Source organism: Lupinus angustifolius, chromosome LG01 (assembly GCF_001865875.1).
Source record: "Lupinus angustifolius cultivar Tanjil chromosome LG01, LupAngTanjil_v1.0, whole genome shotgun sequence".
Taxonomy (NCBI): Eukaryota; Viridiplantae; Streptophyta; class Magnoliopsida; order Fabales; family Fabaceae; genus Lupinus; species Lupinus angustifolius.
In genome coordinates, this window is record NC_032009.1 from 32,301,210 (window position 1) to 32,328,755 (window position 27,546).

General features: G+C 31.6%; 2 protein-coding genes across 2 annotated transcripts; both read left to right on the forward strand.

Annotated features, from left to right (window-relative positions):
* Positions 10,843 to 11,343, forward strand: LOC109335739 (uncharacterized mitochondrial protein AtMg00810-like). Its single transcript, XM_019571936.1, has one exon. The coding sequence runs from the start codon at positions 10,843 to 10,845 to the stop codon at positions 11,341 to 11,343; it is 501 nt and encodes a 166-aa protein (XP_019427481.1).
* Positions 15,436 to 26,796, forward strand: LOC109360717 (alpha,alpha-trehalose-phosphate synthase [UDP-forming] 1-like). Its single transcript, XM_019605786.1, has 18 exons — positions 15,436 to 15,528; positions 15,796 to 15,847; positions 16,483 to 16,920; positions 17,551 to 17,939; positions 18,708 to 18,822; positions 18,989 to 19,090; positions 19,458 to 19,608; positions 19,820 to 19,908; positions 20,928 to 20,976; positions 21,384 to 21,484; positions 22,282 to 22,469; positions 23,502 to 23,619; positions 24,102 to 24,275; positions 24,352 to 24,474; positions 24,567 to 24,654; positions 25,157 to 25,287; positions 25,394 to 25,492; positions 25,897 to 26,796. The coding sequence occupies exons 2-18, from the start codon at positions 15,812 to 15,814 to the stop codon at positions 26,302 to 26,304; spliced, it is 2,799 nt and encodes a 932-aa protein (XP_019461331.1). The 5' UTR covers positions 15,436 to 15,528; positions 15,796 to 15,811; the 3' UTR covers positions 26,305 to 26,796.

The window sequence follows — 27,546 nt, forward strand, 5'->3', positions numbered from 1 at the left end:
TTGGAGGGGGAAATATATATAGAGAGAAAGTGAGAGAAAGAAACAAGTATGATCAAGCTGATTCGTGACATTTGTTAAAATAATTTATTTTGGGTATAATGGAATTATATGAACTAGGACCTTTTATATAAATAAAAGCTACATAGATATTTACTAAAATTTAATATATATATATATATATATATAAATTTATTGTTAGTAACAATGATAGATTTATTTGTAGGATGATAATAAAAATATGATTTAAGCTGAAAATTTGAACTTAGTGAGCATAAAATAGAACAAAAGTTAATGAAGAACATGGACCTACTAAGACTTGTCCATTAATCTACACTAAATATTGATTGAACTTTTACCTTAAACATAACTCTAGAACTCAAACCTAATTCGATCCCGAATATCGATCGGACAAGCCTTTGAACTTGAACTCGACCATATATCTGATTAAAAATAACGGATACATCTTTTAGTTAAAGTCTTCTTAATATTATTTATTATTAAGAATATCTAATTTGATATATGAAATCACATATGTATATATATGATTAAAAATTACAAAATTAATTATACTTTCGACCAAAAAGATATTATTATTATGTACACAATTTAATAGATACACATATTAATATGATGAATGAATGACCATGTAAATGGTCAGGATGGGACATATTTATCCATTATTCAACCATTAATATTGATCAGGTCTAATGATTTGTATCGTATGAAACCTTACCATATTTATCATTATCATGTAGATTGAATCTCTATGTTTGATGGGTATATATAGCCTTGAATTAAAAATTGTATTTATAATTATAATCTATTAGTCTATTTATTCTTTATATTTTTATTTAAAATTAAATGATTAAAAACAAAGTAGTCCTTTTTATACAATAATCCACTTATCTTTTAGGTTTGTTTAATTAAATGTATAACATATTTTATAGTTGGTCATAATCTTTCTTAATAAATTTAAAAGAAAATATTTTTTATAAATTATGTTATAGGTATAATAGAAAAGTTAGTGGTTAAAATGCTAGTTCTACTACACATTTGTTTACGTTCTATTTTGTTATAGATATTTTTTAAATCACAATAAAAGTGATTATTATTGTTTTAACCAAACACAATTGCACAAACAGTTTCATTTATACCATAATCTACAAAAAGTAAATAACTTATTTTACATGATCTAAAACAACTTATTTTCTGGTTAAATAGGTGTGCGTTATGGTATGTTTGAATGTATAAAATACAGAGAATGAATGAGATGGAAAGAGTTAAAATGAATCTAGTGAAACCAATGAAATGGAATGGAACCCTTTTCCTTTTTCATTTCATCCTCTAAAAAAGTACCCAGAAATAATTTTGTGCTATCAAGATATTCCTCATCCTTTTTGAGTGACTAAGAAACTAATTTTTTTTTGATATATGTATCTTCCAACAAGTGTCATTTTAAGAATCAGACCTTTAACATTTCGATTATGTTGGGGATCTAATGGGGTCTTACCTCACTCGATCAATCAATCATACTAAATATTGCTAAGATTTTTTTTTTTAGGCTTACTATTCAGATTATATTCATTCTCACCTTAATTGCCACTTTAACATAATATACATATTATGGTAATTATTGAATGTGATCTTACCAATATAAAATAAAATATTTTGATTAAATTATCCCCAACAAATCATACTCATTAATATCAAGCTTTATTTAATGCTATAAGAACGGAAACAAATATAGATAATTCATCTTAACTTCCGAAAGTGTTGAACCTATAAGAAAACTTTAAAATGCGGTGGGATTGTGGAGCTGAACAGAAAAATATTCAACCTCACGGTTCCGTCACAAATCACAACTTTTATCAATAAAATACTAGTCTAGTGACATAAAATTTTGCTAGATTTCAATGATTATTAAAATGTCAAAATTTCAATTTATATGAGTAATCTTTGTTGAAATGGATAATTATACATCCTGAAAAGAATTAGTTCTTTTTCAGATACAGTGAAGGATACAACAGCTATGATTTGATTAAAGGAAAATCAGCATAAATCAAGCTTCATAATTATTTTGTGTGCCCATATTTAAGGAAATATTATAACAGACATTTCATATACTCTTTCCCTTCTTTTTTGCAAGTATTTTTTAAGCAAACATTTATTCATATTTAACTACCATTCAAATTATAAGATAATATTAATTATTTGTTTATCAATTATATTACTACATCGTTAATTGCATTAAATAAAAATATATATATATCAGACAAACATAATAAATTTATTGAACAATTAATAATTTTTTATTTGTGTAGGAAATTTTTTATATTTATAGAGGAAGGAAGAGAATATTTGGCAAATGTAGAATAAGGTTTCACATGACTTGTGTGTATGTCCGGATTTTGAGGCTGGGTCAGTTGCGTTCGGGGCATTTTCAATTTAGCTGTGAATTTATAATTTGCTCAACCCTTCCTAAGCTGTAGGTCAAATAGGATATAGGTTTACGATAGAGATGTGTGTTATGCATGGTGAAGAAGGAAGAGAGGTTTATCATTTAACATTTTTAGTGAGAGTATAATATCTATGGACTGTCAGTGTAATGATTTATATATATTCACTTCATCATCACCATTTTTTGAATAATTAAATATGAATGATTAATGATATATTGATAATATATAAAACTTATCCATTTTACTGATAAAATTGAAGGAAGGTGAAGGGCTAAGTTAGGAGGTATAATTTACTACATTGGCAGTTTGTTGAAGATGGTTACTATGACCACAGTATTCATGATTGTATATTCATTTTAATTATGCAATTAAGCACATTTTAATGATTGGATAGTTGTGGACTTTATATTTTAGTAAATTTGATACTAACACAAGCATGCATGTAACAATTATACATAATACTACATCTAGAATTATATTGAAAAAATGAGTTTCTAGTTTAGACTACGAAACAAGAATTTCTTCATGAATTCAATATTCAAAGTTACATAAGGAGAATCGTCACTCGAAAAATAAGCATTAAGCACACCAAAGACAACTCATAAAAATCGATACCTCATAATTAACATAAATCAATTCCAATTGTATATATCAAGTGAATATTACAATCAATCTCAACAAAGGAGAAGCTTATCTAGCATTTTCATACAAAACTAAAGCAAAGAGTGAAGAAGAAAGCATAACTTAAAGAGAAGGGGTATATCCTATGAGGATACATCAACTCCATCTATCATCCTCCCTTATCCTTACATCTTTTTCCGGCCTATACTAGCCTAGGAACTAAAAGAATTTGAAAACATTCTAATTTACACTGTAATAGTATGTGTTATTAAAAAAACGGATCAAGCTCACATTTTTTTATTCCGTTTTTAAATATGATAATTTATATTTTTGTTGAGCGCATGGGAGGTGTATTAAGCGTAGGGGTGACAATACAAGCCAGCCCGACCTACCTTTGGCCCACCAAAATATGGGTTGGCCCAACCCAGCCCTTATTGCTAAAAAGGCTCAAAATACCAACCCACCCATATTTGGCAGGCAGGCGGGCTAACCCGTTTTTTTTCAAAACACACATTTATAACCAATACAATCACAGTTTCACAAATAAATAATCACCACGCCTCATAAATGTCTTCTAAAACAAAAAATCACAAACCAAAGTCCACAATAATGTACCGTCTTAGTTTAAAACTTGTAAGTTATAAACAACAAGTCATCATAGTGTTAAACTTTTAGATTCCTAGTTCATAATAAAGCTTCTAACTCCTAAGTTTACAATAATACGGGCCAGCCCAGTCTAGCACTACTTGGACCGCCTTTGGCGCGCCAAAATATGGGTTGGCTCAGTCCGACCATTATTGCTAAAAGGGCTCAAATCTCCGACCCGGCCTACTAAAAATGTCAATCCAAATAGGTTGGCCAAACTCATATTGTCATCCCTAGTTAAACGTATCTCTTCGTCTGACTCGACTCTTCATCTAACCAAGCGCAACTTAGCACATCTTCTTCTATCAGTGCAACTGCGTTGGGCACGAGTCAGCTGAATATAGCCTTATTCAATTTTTGGCCTCTTTTACTCCTTTAAATCCTAAAATATCATAGAAACTCAATTCATTGGATTAGTGCTATAATTCATAAAATTAATAAGTATGAATACATAAAGTTGATATTTAGAATCAAAGATATTAAAGTAGTCTTATGAATTCGAGTAATTTTTATATTAAACATCTACATTTGACATTATACATGTTTTTTTCAATACTTTTGATAAATAACAAATTTGGTCACACATATATACCCTATATCATAAAAGTCTATACATATCAACAACACAAATTTAGTCATCTACTGTCACTTTTAAAAATCAAAAATCATATTTTCTACAATTTAATATATTTTAGATTTAATAAATTATTATTTTCATTCTATTAATATTTAAATTTTCTAACCAAGTTAGAAAAAAATGATTGGAAGGAGGAAATTCAATTTAAAATATAAATTAATTAAGTTTAAATATTTGAAAATATGTAATTTACTTAAACTCAGATTTTAAAGTTTAACTAATTCAACTCTATTTTACATTTTTTTAAATGAGCTCGTGTATTGAACGATTCAACTTTTTTTTTCCATGTTATTATTTGTATTTCAAAAATAATATCTTGTCATTTATAAATGTTGAGAGAGATGAAATTCAAGTGATTTCACAATATTACTAAAAATTAAAAACTATAATTCAAATTAAATTATTTATTATTAATAATATTATTGTTTATATTTTGGAAACAATATCTATCTTATTATTTAGAAACTGTCACAAAGAACCAAATTATTCAACATTTTATAACTCAAACATTATCTCTTATTTGTGTGAATTTCAGAAACAATGTATTATTATCATTTATATTTTGACAACAATATTATGTGTGGCATGAACTACATAAGAACAAATACCAAAATTTCATCCTAGAAAACAACATTTGCTTGGTGAGATTTCCCCTTGCAAGGGTAAAAAGAGTTCCACCACCTGGTTATTCAACTCTTTGTAATTCATTTTATAGGATATATTTTTCTCTATTTGTTTATTAATTATTAATAATATCATTTGGATTTCAGAAACAATATCTTATATTTAGATTTTGATAACGAAAATTTTATAGTTCTAATCAGTCAAAAACTTTTCTTGTACAAAATGTACATATTTTATTAATTAAATTTGAATTATGAAATCAATTTAAATATTTATTGTTGACTTATAGTATGGTATGGTGAATCTTTAAATAAATATTAAATAATATATCAGAATTTATATTTAAAATATGCTAGAAAAAAATACTTTTTGATAAATTATTCAGAAATGAAAATAAATATTATACTTTTCTCTCTCATTTTCTAAATAACAAATAATGATAGTTTATATCCTGCAAACTTGTTGATAAATTATTCAGAAAAGGACATAGTCAAGATATATTTTTAACAACCTCTTTTTTTTATGAACAAAAGTCGTTAAAGCCGTAGCAACAACAAGAGGAAAACCCCAAGACTAAGAGGGATGAATTTCTCTCCTATAAACTGTAGCAGCAAGATCAAAGTTAAAAGACACCCATAAAAAAATCTGGAATTACATCGTATAAGCGAAAATCAACACCCAAGGACAAGCTATATTTAGTCAATGCATCCGCCACAGAGTTTCCTTTCCTGAATATGTGAGTCCACACGAACTGGCCATGGCGCTCCGTCAAATCTTTCATATGGCGGATAATGGAGCTAACTGAATGTGTGGCAAGGCAGCCGTGATCAAGGAACCGGATAGCACAAGCCGAATCAGATTCAATAATTACCTTGTCAAAGCCTCTTTGTTTAAGGAGTTCTAATCCAGTAAGCATACCCGATAATTCACCATGTAGAGCATAGCACGATCCCAAACCTTTAGCAAACCCACAAAGGAAAGCACTGAAATGATCTCTTAACAACCTCTTAATTAAAATAAATTTATTGATTCACACATTTTAAAAGAGAATAAAATGTCTCTTCATACTAAAAGATAATTTATCTCATTAATTTCATTGAGTGTTTGAAATGTGTTTTATTTTTTCTTTTATAATATATTTTAAAATGAAAATTTCCCGAATGAAGGAAATAAAACACAGGTTAAACAATAAATGAAATTGAGAAGATAAGTTATCTCATTGTATGATGAGATACTTTATTTTCATTTCAAATAATAATTTGCATACTCCCATGCTTTTTTTCTAATTTGAGTTAAGTTATTCAAAAACATAGGCGACTTTTGACTAAAAATAAACTTATTGTGCTTTTGCTTCATTACAAAATAGGAAATTCTTATAGTTTGGAGTTACCTGTAATTTATCTATTCTATGATGTTATTAAAAACGAGGACATGTGAATTTTAATTATATAAAGGATAGATAAAGAAGTTTTGATTTAAGTACACAAGAAAATAATACCACAACTAAGTTGTTTGTGGGAATTGATTTTTAGGCATGTTAAACTTGATATATTCTGACTTATTGCCTACTTCTTGCAGGATGCAACAAAAGCACTATGATATGCACCAAAATGATGATGAGCATGGGCATAGGATTGAATAGTATGAGCTTAGGATTGGAATGCAGCATAGAGATGGAAAGCTTAAAGGCAGACATCATAAGCTTGAAGAATATGGTCTTTTGGTCAAGTATGATGATCAATGATCATTAACCAAAGCACACATTGATGATCATGCCTTAGTTGAATTATATGGGCAGATACATCAACCTTGGTCAGATTGCCTAACTAAAATTCATCAAAATAAGACAAGACATTCAACCTTGATCCATGAATACAAGGCTAGACATGGCCTCGGTCATATCGGAAGGATCATGATGCATCAATATTTCAGCCAAGTTTTACTTGTGCAATAAGGCATTATATTTGCATTTTTGTAGTTATTGTTATATGAATTCTATTATGGATTGATTAGTTATTTGAGTTAGTTAAGTTAGTTTTGTTGCTCAAGAGTGTATGTAATCAATCCTTGCTTGTACATTGAGAATCATCTAATGAGAATTATCTTTTGAAGTTCAATATTCTTCCAATCTCTCCTCATTCTCTCTTCACTTTATCATTTAAGAACAAAGCCATGAATGCTATTTTTCTAAGATGGTATTAGAGCATGTATTGATGCTCTACTGTGCCATTGTTTTCATCTCTGATCTCTATTTCTATCTTTGTTCTCATTCACCATCTTCTTGCCTTTTTCTTTATGGCTAATGTTGTAATCATTCTCAACCCCCTCAATGACCCTACCAGTCTCTTCTATATGCATCCCAATGAAAATTCAGGGTCTGCTCTGGTTACTCATCCTCTATAGGAAAGAACTATCACTCCTGGTCCAAGGCTATGAAGATGGCTTCGAAGGCCAAGAACAAGCTTCAATTCATAGATGGATCACTGTCCAAACCAGAAGTCATTGATCCCTCCTTTGCAACATAGGATAGATGCAATAATTTGTTGACTAGTACTTATCAAATCTTGTTCTATGATATGATTTGGTCTTGTAGTCCAAATAATACTGTACTATGATGTATATGGAATAGTAGTTATTAGTGAAACAAAAATACTTGTACAATTTTTTGTTTCCAGTTTTCACACTAGAAAGCTTTTAACAATATTTATATGAAAGAATAGCAAATAATTTTTTTTATAACTATTTGAAAAAAAAAAATAAAGAAACTTTGGGATTGCTGAATAGTAGACGAAATAAAGTACTCTCATGGATAAATCAATCCATTGATCAATCAATCCTTCAAAGTGTCTTCTGATATGAACATTCTTTTGAAGTCTAGAAGGATGTGAAGGAAAGGTATTATCAAGGTGATGTTTTTCGAATTTGCAATGTTCAAGAAAAAATTTATGGTATTAGACAGGGAAATACATCTATTGATGCTTATTATACTCATCTAAAAGGATTGTGGAAGGAACTAGATAATGTTAGGTCTATTCCTTGTTGCCCAATCCAATGTGATTCAAATCTTGCTAGTCTTGTTAGATCTTATAGAGAGAATGACTATGTCATTATATTCTTAAGAGGCCTTAATGAGCAATACTATGTTGTTAGATCCCAAATCATGTTCATGGAGCCTTTGCCCTCCATAAACAAGGTTTTTCCCTACTTATCCAACAAGAAACTAAAAGGATGCCCATTAACAACCCCCTTAGTGACACAAAAATCATTGCCAACACTACTAATGAAATTAATAATAGAGCACGATCTAGAGGAAGGGGGTACTCAACCAATGTTGGAGTAGGAAGGGGTCTGGTTTTAACAATGGGAGAGGAAGAGACTTTTCAAACTCTAAAGTGTGTTCTTTCTACAACAAAATTGGCCACACTGTGGACACCTGTTATAAGAAGCATGGCTTCCCTCCTCATTTCAAGAAAGCCAATAGTATCAACAACATTATTGGTTCTAATGAAGAAGAGACTCAAAGCATTAAAGAAAGCCTAGAGGTGTTCACTACAGAACAACATAAGGCCATTATGGCCATGATAAAAGAGCATGTCAATCATCAAGTTAACCAAATCACTAACCAGATCACTAGTGTGGACTCTCTCAATACAGGTAACTCTAATATAATGAATTGCACTACCAAATCTAAGGACTGGGTCCTTTATACTAGAGCAATAGATCATGTTTGTTTCAATTTGTATGAATTCCAATCTTATAGGAGAATTGACCCTATTCAAATTAGGCTACCCAATGAATTCCAATCTTCAGAACTGACATGTTTTCCAAAGATCTCTGCCTAAGCAATGTGCTTTACATACCCAACTTCACTTTCAATCTAATTTCTATATCTATATTGACCTTAGTCTTAAATTGAAAATTAACTTTTACCAACTCCAAATGTGTGATGCAGGAGGAATCCACATTGAGGATGATTGGTGCAACTGAGGCAAAAAGAGGTTTATACATCATTAATTTTGAAAACTTATCTTTTAGCCCAAGTAACTGCATAGATGTTGTTGAAAATATTAGAACTAGTGATATTGACAATAACGATCTATGGCATAAGAGATTAGGTCATCCCTCTAATGCTAAACTTGCTACTTTGAATAAGATGTTTCCTTTCATTCGTCATAGAAAAGATAGTGTGCCTTGTGATGTTTGCCATTATACTAAACAAAGAAAACTTACTTTTCAAACTAGTACAACTGAGTCTGCTCACATCTTTGATCTCATTCAAATTGACATATGGGGCCCTATATCTATTCCCTCAATCTTAGGATATAGATATTTTCTTACTGTAGTTGATGACAAGTCAAGACACACCTGACTATTTTTTATGAAAACTAAATCAAAAACTTCTTTACTTGTAAAATCCTTTGTCAATATGATTGAGACTCAATTTGAGGCCAAGATAAAAGGTATAAGATATGATAATGACCCTGAGTTTGGACTAAGTTTAGACTGAGAGAAAACATCAACATATACTAGTTCTTACTAGAGCCTTAACGTACCAATCTGCTATGTCAAAATGCTTATGGAATTATGGAGGTGTGCATGTTGTCTATCTCATCAATAGACAACCTTCCACTTATCTCAACAACAGATCTCCCAATGAGATTCTTTATAACCATGAACCAAATCTCTTGAACCTTAAAACTTTTGGATGTCTCTGCTTTGCTTCTACCCTAAGAGTAATAGAAAGAAGCTTGATCCTAGAGCAATGAAATGTGTGTTTATAAGATTTAAGTATGGGGTAAAGGGGTACATAATATTTGATTGCATGACTAAGGAAAATTTCTTGTCTAGAAATGTGAAGTTTTATGAAAATGTTTTCCATTTCATCAATAATAATGATCAGGCTAATGAAGATATATCTCTTCCTACGTCTTCTTTTAATATCAAATATCATTATCTTGATCATGATTGCATGCATGCTTTACCTATCATGAATGAAAATAATAATTATGTTGTTACTTATTCTAACAATAATATACCTAACTTAAATGAATGTGATGAATATATGGATTACAACAATAATAGCAATGAAAATCTGAGAAGGTCATCTAGGGAAAGAACTATCCCTACCTACCTGAGAGATTATCATTTGTCTCTAAGAGCTATTGCACCCTTAAGAACCAATAAAGAAGTTAAGAATCCCTTAGACCAAGTCATATCCTATGAAAGGCTCTCCTATAATTAGAAAAACTATAGTCTGGCCATTAGCTCTAACATTGAACCAAAAAGCTATAATGAAGCCATTAAGCATCCTCAATGGTTGAAGCCATTAGAACTGAGTTAAAATCTCTTGAAGAAAACAACACTTGGATTCTAATAGAACTTCCAAAAGATAAGAGAGCCATAGGCTGCAAATAGATTTTTAAGATTAAGCATCATATTGATGGTAGTATTGAAAGGCATAAGGCTAAATTAGTTGCAAAAGGGTACACTCAAACTACAGAAATTGATTACCTCGACACTTTTAGCCCTATAGTAAAAATAACGACCATCAGAACCATAATTGCCTTAGCCTCTATAAAAGGATGGCATCTACATTAGTTGGATGTTAATACAGCCTTTCTACATGGTGATCTAATTGAAAAGGTTTATATGAAGCCTCCACCTGGCCTTGATATTCCTAATGATGCTCTTATTTGTAAGTTTGAAAAATCCTTATATGGTTTAAAGCAAGCAAGTAGGCAGTAGAATGCCAAACTCATTGTTGTTATGATCCAATCTGGCTATGCTCAATCTAGAGCATATTATTCTCTTTTTACTAAGATAAATAGTGATAACTATACTATTATCCTTGTATATATGGATGATCTTATTGTTGCAAGAAACAATCTAAAACAAATAGAGAATATTATGCATCTGCTTGACAAAAAATGTAGCATCAAAGACATTGGAATTTTGAAATATTTCCTTGGTATGGAAGTGGCAAAGAGCAGAACTGGAATCAATGTATGTCAAAGGAAGTATGCTTTGGATTTGCTTCATGATTCTGGTTTGTTAGCTTGTAAACCTTCATCTAGTCCTATGGACAACAATGCTAAACTACATAGCAATTCTGGTCCCATGTATTGTGACATTACTTCATATAGAAGATTAATTGGTAAGCTTATTTACCTCACTCACACTAGACCTGATGTATCCTTCCATGTTGGACACTTAAGTCAATTCTTAGCAGCACCTATTGTTGCTCATTATAAAGTTGCTCAAAGAATCCTTAGATACATAAAGGGATCCCCAGGGAAAGGATTATTTTTTCCTACTGAGAATATTGTCTCTTTAAAGGGATATAGTGACTCAGATTGAGCTTCTTGTCTTGACACGAGAAGATATGTCACTAGCTATTGTTTCTTTCTTGAAGATGCTTAATCTCATGGAAAAGTAAGAGGCAAAGGATTGTGTCAAGGTCTTCTACTGAAGTTGAGTACAGAGCCTTAGCTTTAACTAGTTGTGAGGCACAATGGTTAATTTGTATGCTTGATGATTTAAAGCTTTCTCATATTGGTCTTGTGTTATTGTATTGTGATAATCAATCAACTTTGCATATAGTTGTCAATCTTGTTTTCCATGAGAGGACTAAGCATATTGAAATGGATTGTCATTTCATTAGAGAGAAGGTGTTGGATGGTGTAGTGCATCTGCTACCTATTTCCAGCCAAGAACAAGTGGCTGACATCTTTACCAAGGCTCAATCCCCTAGCATTTTTTCTAAGAATCTGTCCAAGCTTGTATTGTGTAATATACATATTCTAGCTTGTGAGGGGATGTTAAACTTGATATATTCTGACTTATTGCCTATTTCTTGCAGGATGCAACAGAAGCACTATGATATACACCAGAATGATGAAGAGCATGGGCATAGAATTGAACAACATGAGCTTAGGATTGGAATGTAACATAGAAATGGAAAGCTTGAAGGCAGGCATCATAAGCTTGAAGAATATGGTCATTTGGTCAAGTATGGTGATCAAGGATCATTAACCAAAGCACACATTGATGATCATGCTTTAGTTGAATTATATGGGTAGATACATCAACCTTGGTCGGATTGCCTAACTGAAATTCATCAAAATAAGACAAGACATTCATCCTTGATCCATGAATACAAGGCTAGACATGGCCTCAGTCAGATTGGGAGGATCATGATGCATCAATATTTTAGTCACGTTTTACTTGTGCGCAAGACATTTGTATTTGCATTTTTGTAGTTATTGTTATAGGAATTCTGCATGGATTGATTAGTTATTTGAGTTAGTTAAGTTAGTTTTGTTGCTCAAGAGTGTATATAATTAATCCTTGCTTATACATTGAGAATCATCTAATGAGAATTATCTTTTGAAGTTCAATATTCTTCCAATCTCTCTTCATTCTCCCTTCACTTTATCATTCAAGAACAAAGCCGTGGATGTTATTTTTATAAGAAGGCGCACAAAAAAGTATTCAATCTGGAGACTTGAATATTAAATAGCATGTGTCCCCATCGATTTCAATTGATTTATATTAAGAAATCCAAGTCAGTCCAATTAAAAAATTATGTGTTAGTTTTGTTTAGATTTTTTTATACAAAAAATAGAAGAGTAAATTTTTATTTTAATCCATCATTTTGCTCACTCAAAATTTGAAAAAACACAAAATAGTCAACAAAATTTTTAAATGGGGTCAAATTAATCCTTTATATGGTCAAATTAGTCATGTCACGTGTTGTAAAATATGTTAAAAATTACTAATTTGACCAACATTTGATATTTTCGAGAACCATTTTGAGTTTTCCAATTTTTGAGGAACCAAAGTGATAAGATCGAAAAACATGAGGAACTGAAATGAGTATTTACTCAAAATAGAATTTGATACACTTTCAATTTCTCAAATTCAGACTTTCAAAGTGTCCAACTTCACATTTTTAAAGTGCCAAGTTTATACTTTCAAAGTATAAGTTCACATAAAAATCAATAAATCATGTCAAGTACTAAGTTTAATACACATTCAAATATTTAATTCAAATTAATAATGTTCGGCCATAACAAAAATAAAAGCAGCAACAACGCAAGAGAATCACTAGCACACCATCACAATTTTAGCAATAATATTGTATTAACTAAACTTTGGAACATAAAATCGAACCATTCGGTTTTGTAAAAACAATCTAGCACCACCCAAACAAATCCGTTTTTTTTTTTGCAATTTAAGAATTTTAAATTAGTTTTCAATTTGTTTCTTGAATTAATCTGTATTTAAAACATTTCAATCTACTTCAACACCAAAAAAAAGATAATTGATGCAAATTTGAAGTTGGTGCATAACACAATGTTCATTTATTGTTGATCAGGTAGGTCGGATTGGAGGTTCAAGCAAGATTTCTCCCGGTAATAAATTTGAATCTACTAGTAGATGTATCTGAAAAGACTTTCCGACAATCAAGTCATTATGATATTAGAGAGGTAATGCTAGAGCAATAAATCAGAGACAAGAGTTAAGTAGGAAGTTATAATGACAGATGACAAGTGATGATAGATAAGTTAAGATACTTCCTGTTGGGGAAAACCCCTGTTTATAATGGCTAATACGAATGACGTAGCTCTGGTGGATACTGTTGGCATGACCGACCGCTCTGGCCTGTTGGAGGCTGCTTTTCCCATGTCTGACTGATCTGGAAGGTCCGTATTTATGCAAAGTTGACTTATTGTTGGTGGCATGTCTGGTAGTTCTATTGCAGTCTGTCCTTGTCGTGCTGGCAGGAAAGTATGTGGGATTGCAGGTGGTGTGATAGTGCATTGTTGACGGCGTGTGAGGCAGAAGTGGTCTCAAACTCGACCCAGAGTCCGGTCAATGAGCTTATGAAGTCCTTCAACTCGTCATACCCAAGCTTTGGTCGATTGGGAGAGAAAACCACCCAGACAGATGGGTCATCCGATGAATTTCCAATAATTGGCCAAGAAAAAGGAAATATAAAACAAAAACTCATATATAAGTTTTGTAAGTACAATATCTTATTTAAGGATGTATGTAAACATATTTATTTGCACAATAAATTATTACTTTTACATTTAGTTTGATTGTAAATCTATAAATATATTGTATAGTAACAAGACAATAAATGTTAAAAGTTTGATACTCCAAAAAAATAAGAAAGAATTAATAAAGTGTTGATCTAGTGGTGTAGTGTCTGACTAGATCCTAAAATGATCAAAATATTAAATGTTTGATTCTTTGGAGCCACATTTATTAGAAGGGACAATCATAAATCCAAAAGAAATTAGTTCTTTACCTATATAGTGAGAAAATACAAAAAAGAAAAAAAAGAAATAACATGTATATATATACCAGCAAGATGCATCGGACTTCTAAAATTAGAGGAAATATGAAATAAAAGAAGTTATAAAACATGTTTAAGATTATAATAATATATTAGTAAGTTACGATACACATTTTTTACAAATTAAACTAAATAAATATTATCTTATTTTTCATGATATATGATTCTTTTTATGCACATAAATAAAATACATAGCTCTAATAAGATATAATTTTTTATCCAAATATTATAAATGTTTCAAAAATTTATTAATTTGATGAAATTCATTAATTTATTTATTTAATTTAAGAGATTACTTAAAATCAATCATTAGAAATGAAGATAAGAGCCCATAAAGGGATAACTCTTATTGGAAATTCATTAATTAATTTATTTATTTTAATGAAAATTACCTTTTATTGTTATTTATTCTGGATCCTAAGAGCCGATTTTAAAAAAATTCCTTAATTTAATGTAGTGGTGTTAGCTAGGTACAACTAATTAATTTGACTCAGTTATTGTATTTGAAAATTGAAAAGAAAAAAAAACATGAAATGGATTTTAAAATTTTGAACCATAATAAAAATTTCTATAGTAAATATGCTAATAAATTTGAAGCAATTACCATTATTCATAAAAAGTTCCCTAATCAAAATTATCTAATTAATTAATTGAAATCTAAAAATATTAAATCAATAAAAAGATTAAGGAAAATTGAAAATTACCGTTCTCTCCTTTTAAATTTCGTTCTCAAAACTAGTATATACCATTTGATATTTAATTGATTGATTAAGGAACTAGTAGCTTAATAAGGTTACTACATTATCATTGTTTATAAATACATCACTTAACAAATTTGTATTAGAGAATAATACCATTTTGCCCATATTCCAATACCATATTGTATCAAGTGAACAAATTGATATACATCTCTTAAGGTTGGTGTAAACTATATATATATATATATATGTTTTATATGATCTGCATGGCCAAGAACATGGTTCAGGGAGTTTATATGCATGTTCTCATTTATTTTCTTGAAACCCTTTAATTCATATGTTACATATATGGAAGATTTTTCCATCATGGTCATCATCAACACCATTTTTCATCACTTGTACAAAACTATGCTATGTTTGAAACAATGTTGATATTAACGTGAAATCATCTTAAGAGATCTACATTCTGCAAATTATCTGGTAATGCCTTTCTCTTCTATTTAAATTTCATATCAAATCAATCTCTGAAATTTAACACAATATGTTTCACCTTTTAATCTGGTAGTTATGCTTTTTTTTATTCTCATTGGTTTGTTATCACATTCAAATGTAGAACCCTATTTCTATGTTCATGTTCGTTTGGATCAGGTGTTTATTCATATCTAGTTTCTTTTTATTTTTGTCCTTGATCGTATAACTATGATTCACAGGTATATCTGTGAGACTAACCCTAAGTTCGGTGGTTACTTAAAGTCCGGCCCAAATGGCGACTCCACGACTCGAACACTTGACATTGCAGGTACATTCAAAATCCAGTTCTTGAAAAGTAACATCAATATTCAGTTTTAAGTAACAAAATTTTGTCACCTTTGTCCTGCTATAGTAACAAAATTTAGTATGGATGCTTTGTTTGTAACCAAATAAGCAATATAATCACCTAAATGTCTTACAATGTCTAATAAAAAGGTCATTACAACTTCTGAATATATTCTAGTATCCAACCATGGCCACTGAGTAAGTTACATGGATCATAGCAAGTTTGTTAGTTGATAAATAATTGGAATGTGACTGGAATTTTGGAGCGGACAGCCGCGGATGGAACAAGATTACAAGATGAAACATGGCCGAATCTGTTTTGTTCTCTTCAGTAAATCGTGGAATCAAAATGTTCTACTTTATAGTTTTTTCTCATATCATACAACAATATTATGTCCTGCTCTATTACATAACTTGTATATTTTGTTCAGGACATGTCTACCAAAAGATGTGAAAATGTAACAAATGAAATAAAGTGTGCAACTATTCCATTATTTGTTTTAGACTGAGTATTTGATTCAGCATTGTAGATTGTTTGACACTAAGTATTTTACAACGTTCAATGATTGGTAAAAAATGAGTTTAAGTGAAAAGACTAAAGTTGTGTGTAATTTTCAGGCCAAGCGCATGCCGGGGAACAATTATAACTGCACTCCTCTAACACCAAGGTCTAGATTGGAAAGGCTTTTGAGGGAAAGAGAGTTAAGGAAATCAAGCAGGTATGTTCAGCCGACCGAGGAAGGAAACAACAAAGAGGGAGACCAATTTTTGAATGATGTGGAACAATTTTGTAACGAAGAAGACCTCTCGGATACTTCGAGAGCATTTACGGAGGAGCAGCCATTCAGACAACGTTTGTTGGTGGTAGCTAATAGGTTGCCTGTGTCTGCTGTTAGGGAGGGTGTGGATTCATATCACCTTGAGATAAGTGTTGGAGGGTTAGTTAGTGCACTTTTAGGTGTAAAGGAGTTTGATACCAGATGGATTGGGTGGCCTGGTGTGAATGTGAATGATGATGCTGGCCAAGAAGCTTTGACTAAAGCTCTAGCTGAAATGGTATTCAATCTTCTTCTTTTTTCTTTTTCTTTGGTTGAAGCATAGAAACCAGATTCGCTGGTTTGGCTGAGGAATCGCAAATGGATTCATGAGTACCGATTTGCGGTGCTCTTGTGAACCAATACGCCCCAATTCGCGTATTGATATTCAGTCCCATGCGAACCACCATTGAATGCGTCTTGATCAACCATTGAAGTTTGTGTCAAATTATGTAGTTTACAAGCATGAGGTTATGCTATGAAGCATGGACACTTCAAAGTAGTTGCTGTGTCCATGTTGGACATATCCATATTGGACACTTCATGGATATACTTCTCATCACTCCTAACTGTATTTTAAAACTTGTTACATTAATTTTTTGAAGTTCCATAGATAGAAATGTCACAACAATTAGATAAAATGTTAGCATTTTATTATGCTTACAATTACTCATACTAACTTTTAGAATACTATTTCTCTCTTGGTTTAAAATTTGTCCTCTATATCAATTTCATATCTTGTATCATAGTCCTGTCTAGGTCGCGTCTTATCTTTGCTTCATAGTATATGATCTTTGATCACTAGAGTGATTTTTCTTCCAATATCCAAGAGATATAGATAACATCAATATTTATGCATTGTTAACTGCAGAGATGTGTACCAGTATTTCTTGATGAGGACATAGTTAATCAGTACTATAATGGTTACTGCAACAACATATTATGGCCTCTTTTTCATTACCTCGGGCTTCCACACGAAGACAGGCTTGCCACGACACGCAGTTTTCAATCTCAATTTGATGCATATAAGAAAGCAAACCAAATGTTTGCTGATGTAGTCAATAAGTATTATGAAGAAGGAGATATTGTTTGGTGCCATGATTACCACCTTATGTTTCTTCCAAAATGTTTGAAAGAATACAATAGTAATATGAAAGTTGGCTGGTTTCTCCATACACCTTTTCCGTCCTCGGAATTACATAGGACTCTTCCGTCTAGATCAGAGCTTTTGAGAGCTGTACTTGCTGCTGATTTGGTGGGGTAAGTTATTTATGCGTCTCAGTTTCTGGTGGCTGTGTATGGCTTTGGTTGTTCTGTTGTTAGGATCCATGCTTTCGAAGTAGGTGGTTCTGCTGCACACTGTAGATGCTTATTGCATGAGACATCATTAGGAAGTATTTGATGCGCAGACATAACTGGAAGGAACAAAATATTTTATCCTTTTTATTTCACCCCATTCAGTGAAACCAAAATGTACTACTTTTGGATCTTATATATTGTGCTGTTCTTTTTATAAAAAACACAAAATACATGCTCTGTGCTGTCTTATTCTAACATATCTACCAAACACTACCTTATTTTGTAGCATCATGTGTAGGCTCGGTGTCTGCTTTATAACCATCATTGTCTTGTGTCTATAACTCATGGTTCATTATCCTTGAAAAACTATTGGTGTCATGCATGAACATCTGTTGTGAAAGTATCCAAGTCAATGTTGATTATTGTAGTAAATTTACTTGATAAGTTACTTTTATAAATAAGCACCAACAACGAAATTCTGTTGAACAAAGTAAGGCATACACAGTATGATAAGTCCATATATCTTTATCTAAATTTACTATTCTTGCTAACTGATTGCACTATTTAGTTAAAAGTATGAAGAAATTAGTACATATCAGTTAAATAAGCATTCTTACTTGGTATAATCTAGTGCATCCTGAAATATCTTCTGATGTTGAAATGATTTTGAAGTACTAGACATTTCATCCAATATTCTGATTCAATTATTTGGATTTGCATGCACCCCAGATTCCATACTTACGATTACGCAAGGCATTTTGTGAGTGCTTGTACTCGCATTCTTGGGCTTGAAGGTACACCAGATGGAGTAGAAGATCAAGGGAAGCTAACTCGTGTGGCTGCGGTACATCTTCACATTACATATTCTCTTTCTTTTCTACACATCACAACTGGAATTTCATCGCTACATAGCATGTTTTTAGCATTTAATATCTTTACCAATGAATATGCACTCCCTGATTTCTTTCTCATTATGACGATGTTTTGTTTTTGGGAGTGTGAAACTTCAGTTTCCTATTGGCATTGATTCTGAACGATTTATCCGAGCTCTTGAACTCCCTGAAGTCCAGGATCGCATGAAAGAAATGCAAGAAAGATTTGCAGGCCGAAAGGTATTGCATATTTCCACAACATTCTTTTGACACTCACTAGACGAAATGTAACTTACACAAGAACTTCTGGTTTTTCAATATGCTGATAGATTTATACAATTTAGAAAGGAAATACTATGTAATTTCCAAGAAAAGGAAAAATTCATCTGGATTCACAGATAATGAGTATACTCAGAATCTGAGAGACTTGTATAATAAATCAGGTCCTTTGAGTGCAATTCTTCTAATAAAAAATGCATGACAAAATACAAATGCTAATTTACTAAGAGATGATATGACCCTAGTAAAAATGTTGGTTTAGAAACTGTATGAACTTATCATATCTTGGAAAAGTTTTATGACTATGTAACTCTAATCAATTGGACAGGTAATGTTGGGCATCGATCGTCTTGATATGATTAAAGGAATTCCGCAGAAAATATTGGCATTTGAACAGTTCCTTGAGGAGAATCCACACTGGCATGATAAAGTTGTCTTGCTTCAAATTGCTGTACCTACAAGGACAGATTGTCCTGAATGTATGTTACTTCTTTAGGCATCTTAATTATCTCCTAATGCATTTTATCCATTAATCGAGATGCCTTTTTAATTTTTTTGTCGTCTTAAATTATGAAAATTTCTGTTTTAACCAATTATTAGTCACTTAGAATTTCAGATTTGTGAATGTAAACATGTATCTTCTATTTTTCTTTCTCCTCTCACAGAATTATTAACTTAATGCTTTGACAGATCAAAAGCTTACCAGTCAGGTGCACGAGATTGTGGGACGCATCAATGGAAGATTTGGAACACTTACTGCTGTCCCAATACACCATCTGGTTGGTCTTTATTACTTATAGTCATAGGCATAAATGTATTATTTTGCATTTGAAGATGCATGTATATTGGTGTGGATGCAAGTACCTATTGTTAAGAATTTCATTGAGTACACAAATTTATTTTCTCCTATCACTAATATATATGAAATGTCATTATTAAAGGAAAACTGATCAGCATTCCTAAGATTTTATCTATACACCTATATGGTTGGAGAAAATTTTACCTATGTTCTATATACTGTCCATTTCATAATGATTCTGTCATCAACAAGATGTGAATTAAAATATTTGGCTATAGTTACATAACTCAAAGTTGTTATCAATGACTTCATACACAATGTATCTTTATCAAGGACATATGAATTGTGTCTGAGTCATGTGAGACAAAAGAGAAATTCTTTGGAATAATATTCACAAGTGAAAGTAGAAGCTGTATTGTATCTCATTTACACATAGGAAGATCTTTAATAATAAGACTTAACTGGCTAGTAAAAATAGCTAGAACTTTCCTGACATAGGATCCCATATGGGATTTCATTACTATGAAGAAAAAACCCAAAGTTACATACATTAACCCAACAAATCCTTCAAAATACTCATTGCTAAAGCTAAACTAACCAAAAAAAAGAGTTGAAGTTATATTGATCTTCCTATTGTTTAGAATATGAGGAGCTTTTCTGTTGCACAATCAATATATTTTTGTAATGTTATCATAGAGAACTTATTTTTCTTACTTCAAATTAAATGTATAATTTCACTTTTTTTCTTCAAATGTTCAAGTTACTTGGTTGTTCTTTGTATACACTAGCCATGCGCTTTGACTTGTTCATTATGCTTCATTCTCTTGAATTGCTCAAAACTTCCAGACAGAGGGATCATTATTGATGATCTTTGTAAGAAGATGTGAGAAATGAAGTGACACTTTGGCATTTATTTGAAATTAACCCTATCAAACATTTTGTACTGTTATTTAACCTATCACATCAAAGTTTCTGAACCATTTCTTTCTATGGTTACAGGATCGATCACTTGACTTTCATGCATTATGTGCACTCTATGCTGTTACTGGTACGCATTTTCTACTGAAAAATACAAACTTTAGTCCACTTTGTCCTTATTTTTCTTAAGTAATATTATTTTTGATAGTCCTGTAGTATGATATTTAGCTAGTGAAATACCCAAGATGATGGACATTCTTTTATGTTACTTTTGAATAGTGTAATATCTATGCACTGACAGTGTATAAAGATATATACACAGTTAGTGCATCATTTATCCTTAATTTGGATTACTTTTTTGAAGAATCAATGATGATTGAAAATGAATTGTGAATGATGTAATGAGTGTAAAAAACTCCTACACTCTACTTGGAAAATAACTTCATTTCATTTATTATATTATAGAAGCCATTTTAACTAGTTTTGTTGAACCAAGTATTGAGCATTCATGATATGTATCACTCACATCTTCTTTAGATGTAGCACTTGTAACATCTTTAAGGGATGGCATGAACCTTGTCAGCTATGAATTTGTTGCTTGTCAAGCTTCTAAGAAGGGAGTTCTTATTTTAAGCGAGGTAATTTATATTTTATAAGTTCACTACATTATGCTAGATTAAATTGTAGAACAATATCTTCTATGGAATTGAAAACAAGGTTTGTAAGGGATAATTCTATATTGTGCATTATTTATCATGAGCAATTACAATATATACACAGAATAGCTACCTGTCAAGCTAGAAACTAGGAACTAAAGAGGAATAATTACCTAATCAACAGCACATAATCAGATACCTACCAAAAACTAAAATGAAAATAATAAACACCTACTAATTACATTTTTACATAAAATAATATCATGATTTCATAATTAATACAATCCCTTAATACTTTTGGTTTGTGTGAATCCAACATAAATTAATGTCTTTGCAGTGTTTTAAATTGAGATTGTAATTATTTCATTATAATCGTTACGATACGGATTATGGTCGTTGTAGTGTAGTTTTTTTGTGACTTTTTTAAATTTGATGAGGTTCTATGCGACCCAAATATGATTTGATATGATTACACTACTGCCCAATACAATCTTATTATTATCATTCGGTTTTATACTGTAGTTGTGGGGTCATGCACTTTGGAGAATATTGCAGTTACATCAGGTCATACCGTCTGCAATTTGAAACAATGTGTCTTTCTATAAATACAATTTCATAAATAAGATAAGCAAAATCTGATATTTATAGCATAACTACAACAACAAAGACTTAATCCATTAGGTGAAATCAAGTGAAGCTATAGTATTCTATCTTAAATCACTGGGTGTTGAGCTTCCAGTATTGTTTCAAACAATTTTGAATTTCCTATTTGTTATCAGTTTGCAGGTGCTGCACAGTCTCTTGGTGCTGGTGCTCTCTTGGTAAATCCATGGAACATTACAGAGGTTGCTGCTTCTATTGGTTATGCTTTGGACATGCCAGCTGATGAAAGAGAAAAACGGCATCAGTTTAACTTCAAGCATGTCACAACTCACACATCACAAGAATGGGCTGCAACTTTTGTCAGGTTCTAATCCTATAACAATGCTCTCATTTTATTTTTCTTGAATCAATCATGAGGTAGCACAACGGTAAAAGTTGTGTAGTTCTGCTTTATGAAATGCATATGTAATATCATCATACATGCTGATATGAATGAAGTATGTATTCTAGGAATTACAAGGGAATTCCAAGACCAAAGAAACAGAGAATCCTTTTTGGAAGAAGAGGATTCTGTGATTTTATTGAGATTTAGAGAAAGAATACAAGAAGAAGAAGAAATTCTAAAAAACTGATCTGATTCACCAAAAACAGTTACCTTCTATTTATAGCTAACTAACTAACTCCCAACTAACAAGTTTCTAAAAAGGGAAAGTTTACAGTTAGTTAAAGTAAATGGTACATATCACATGCCTAATGTAAAAGTAATAAAAAAAGTTTGATTACACATACTCTTACCTAATAGAATTTGGGAAGGATAGATGTAAGGGTGAGCATGACCTGACTCTATCCATTCACCCAGAATGGTCCGATTATGTTCAGATCTGAATATAATTGGGTCTCGTCGGGTCTAGGGCTAGGTTTGAGTTCGAAAATCAGACTCGATCAATATTTAGAGTCAGGTACGGGATAAGCATGACGCGACCCGACCTCTCTCATGGTCACTCATGTTTGTATGTGTCTCTATTCAATTCTGTACAGAGTAATAATATCTCTTTGGTCAAAAATATCACTAATTTTCTAATTTTTTCATTATATATACATGATTAATAATATATATACATATTATTTTATATGTTAAATTATATATACATAATAATAAGTAATATTAAGAATATTTTATCTAAAATGAATATACATATTTAATTGAGTTTAGAGTTGGGTTCGGGGTGTTGACCCGATATATTTAAGACCAGTAATTGATTGACTGTATAGCTATATTGGTTGGCCTATTGATCTAGATTTTGACCCAATGACCTGGTCTTTTATAATGTGCCATTGCTACTTCTTTTGCATCATTTTTTTAATTCTAAATAAACACATGTTACTTTTTACCCAGTGAACTGAATGATACCATTGTTGAAGCTCAGCTTAGGACAAAACAAGTTCCACCAGTGCTTCCTAACGATGTGGCAGTTGATTGTTACTCCAAAGCCAATAACAGATTAATTATATTGGTACGTTGTTATATAATCAAATGTTGATTTATGGCTTCTTCAAATTATTAATCCTATTTGTTTAATAAGTTTTAAGCTTACATTTGTAAATAGAAACAAACTTGATTTACAAATGCAAGGCACACACATTATAAAAGTTGTATGGATGAGAACTTAATTTTGTCCTTTTTTTTAGGAAATTGTTCCAAAAAAATAAAACTAAGGTTTATCTAAAGTAAATGTAATTTTCTTTATTGTTTAATAGCTCGTGAGTTTAGCCCAATGATAAGTTTATTGTTTAGTGATTATGAGGTCACAGGTTCAAATCCTGGAAATTATCTCTCTACATGCAGGGTAAAGTTGCATACATTTTATCCTCCTTGGACATCACTAAGTGGGAGCCTCGTGCATTAGGTCACCCTTTGTTAGCTTGTGTGACTCTCTAGGTAATTTGCAGTTCCTTTTCACCAACATTATACTATTTTGCTATTATTTCATTGCAGGGTTTCAATGCCACTTTGACTGAACAAGTGGATGCCCTTGGAAGAGGTGGTCAAATTAGGGAACTGGAACTTCAATTGCATCCAAATCTGAAGGAACATTTAAAGAAGTTATCTGATGATCCAAAGACAACACTTGTGGTTCTGAGTGGGAGTGCTAGAGATGTCATGGACAAAGTACTCTCAAGAAAAGTTCATCTGCTTTTGGATTCTCAACAACATTTGCTTTTGGACTAACAACTTCTTTGTACAGAACTTCAGTGAATACAATATGTGGTTAGCAGCAGAAAATGGAATGTTTTTAAGACTTACTACTGGTGAATGGATGACAACAATGCCTGAAAATTTAACCATGGATTGGGTTGATAGTGTGAAGGTAGATTGGCTACATGAAGATGAGTGTTTCTTATATTTCAAGTTTCTTTGATTTCATGTCTAAAGTCTTTCATGTTTTCTATAAATTTTCAGCACGTTTTTGAGTATTTTACTGAGAGAACACCAAGGTCTCATTTTGAGGTTCGTGAAACTTCAGTAATATGGAATTACAAGTATGCAGGTATATGAAAATACTTTTCCTTTTTAACCTATTGACTTTCCTCTAATACGATATTTGTAATAATCGTCTAGCACATAAAGGTTTGACATGTGAATAAAATATGATGGGACAAGATGTTATGTTTTGTTCTCTTTGGTTTCGCTCATTTTTGTGGATCCGTGTCAATTAGCAATAAGAGGAGTAGCCCAACAGGTATTTAACCGATACAGGCAATGTGGAACGTACTTCCCCGACATGCCCTTCCACAGAAGTCTGCCACATTGACGAAAGGTTAACTTTAACCCATGACGAAAGGAAATCTTATGGAAAATGCTTTTCCTTCTAATCTCATGTCATTTTCTGCTCTACTTAAGGAGGATACCAAATATAGAACTAAACTTGTGTATGATTCCATCCTATTGTGGCACATCTACCAAAAGCTACCATAAACTCTTTACCCTTTTCCTGTGAGTGAGAGCCTTTTAGTGGTTAACTAGTAATTTATTTTGATTGTTAATATTAGATGTTGAGTTTGGAAGGCTTCAAGCAAGAGATCTACTTCAGCATCTTTGGACAGGTCCAATATCAAATGCATCTCTTGATGTTGTCCAAGGTGCTAGATCAGTTGAGGTCCGGGCAGTTGGTGTCTCAAAGGTACAAGCAATTTCAGTTGGCTAGTAGGCTCTCTCCCTTAGCTTTCAGAAGCTTTATTTCTACATACACTCAATTTCATGCTTTTCTACTTGGTACTTTGATATAGGGAGCAGCCATTGATCGAATTTTGGGAGAGATAGTTCATCACAAAGGCATGAAGGCACCAATTGATTATGTCCTATGCATTGGGCACTTTCTAGCAAAGGTGTGATCTATTTGCTTTTCTATTATTAGTTGTGGCATTATGTTTTTATAAACTCTTATCATGCATATAGTCGACCGGTCTTGGTTGTTGTTGTAAACTCTTAAGCTGCATAATTTAAAAAATAGAACATTTCTGCTACTTATCATTTATGTTCTATTAAGTCTACCAAGACTAACATCAATACATTGTTGCCTTAATATCAATTTGGTAGCCATCCTCAAAACTCAAATTTCTATGAGCATTGATAGTAAAAGTTGAAATGGAAATGTCTAAGGAAGTATTGATTTTAGATTGATCAAGATCAGAACAAAATGACATGTTATAGCTACCCTTTTTATAGCCTTATATAATGATTAAAGCAAATAATGACATTCAAATTTAATGTTGGAAATCAAATGTTTCAGGATGAAGATGTTTATAAATTTTTTGAGCCTGAGCTTCCATCTGAATCATTACCAACAGCAGGAGCTCTTCTATCCACTTCTCAGAGACCATCATCCCTACCAAAATCTTCATCCAGCCGAGTTGCATCCGGGTCTAAGGCGTTTCGTTATAAGAAGCAACGATCGTTGTCAATCATAGAAAGAAGAGAAATTGAGTTTGCTAGTGGAGATCCTTGGAGGCCTTGGAGACCAAGTGATAGAATATCACTGCATGAGGGTTCTTCAGTGCTTGATCTTAAAAGTGACAATTACTTCTCTTGTGCTGTTGCAAGAAAGAGATCAAGTGCAAGATACCTTCTTAAAACCTCAGATGATGTTGTGGATCTCTTAAGTGACCTTGCAGATCATTCATCATTGCCATCAACTTGACAAATGCACCTTTTTTCATGTTAACTATGTGAAGGTCATAAAATTTTGGACCATCTTTTACTTCTTTGTTGGGTACTTACTTGTCTTAACACTGAGGGTGAGCTTTGAAGCCGCTGTAAAGTTAAAAACAACATCTCGACTTAGGTAAGACTATGTACACCTACCTTTCCAGACCCCACCGAGTGGCAGTCTAGTACATTGGGTGGCATTTTTGTCTTAATACTATAATTGCTGACTAGTTCCCAGTGATATATCAGTTAATTATGCAATGTCTTAGATATTTCATTGCTTGGTAAAGGGAGACTAATATTTACTATCTAGTATACTTTACAAGACCATGTGGTTTAATTGCAGTAACCAGTAATATACTCTACTCATGCCACAGGTCAATTCTAGGGCAGTGGTGTCATAGGGTGAGGGAACCTTCTCCTCCACTAAATTTTTTTAAAGACAAAATCATACTTTTTGAGTTTTGCCACTTAATAATTTTTTAGCTATCCATTTGATCCATCATAAATCATTTTTTATCGATTTGTGAATTTTAATAATATAGTTATCAATTAAAATTCATGTATTAAAATGTATATATATAGTGGGTATCCACTTATCCAAGAGTAAGTTTTTTAAATTTATTCATCATCCTAGCCATTAATTATATGAACATCTAATGGTTTAGATCTACTTACTAATTGAAACAATTGAATTTTCCTAGAATTGATGGCTAAGATAAGAAGTAAAAGTCATATTTATCTTAACTTATCAAATTAACCAGAATTTTCAATTTAAGTTAACTGTCATAAAGAACAAGAGTGAACGAAACTTGTTATTAAAAAAATGTTAAACTACATTGTACCAATTAATCAATCCTCTATAAAAAGGATAAAAAAGATATATAAAAAGGATAGATTACTGCTACTGTTTTCTAACCAAAAAAAATCTACCGTCCTACCTTTTGACATGCTATATAATATAATAATATATAACATTATTTATGTATATCAAGTGTGAAGTCTAACATTAAATATGCAGGAATGAGTAAAAGAATTTATAAGAAAAAAAAGCTCATAAAACTAATACCTTAAGGTTTTAATATACAAAAAAATATAAAAAATATTGTACATACAGTTTTTCCCAGTAATAATATTACATGGTACAGACATAGACTTTATTTTATTTTTGCTCTCATAGGAGGGTAAAATAGGTAAAGTAGAAACTATTTCCCACCGACATGAGTGACGAGAA

Excerpts from the sequence above, each read along its gene's own strand:
- LOC109360717 (XM_019605786.1), top strand. The coding sequence starts at position 15,812 with ATGGCGACTCCACGACTCGAACACTTGACATTGCAG. Across the intron at positions 15,848-16,482 it reads TCGAACACTTGACATTGCAG|GCCAAGCGCATGCCGGGGAA; the intron begins GTACATTCAAAA and ends TGTAATTTTCAG. Across the intron at positions 24,655-25,156 it reads ATGGAATTACAAGTATGCAG|ATGTTGAGTTTGGAAGGCTT; the intron begins GTATATGAAAAT and ends TGTTAATATTAG.
- LOC109335739 (XM_019571936.1), top strand. The coding sequence starts at position 10,843 with ATGGATGATCTTATTGTTGCAAGAAACAATCTAAAACAAATAGAGAAT.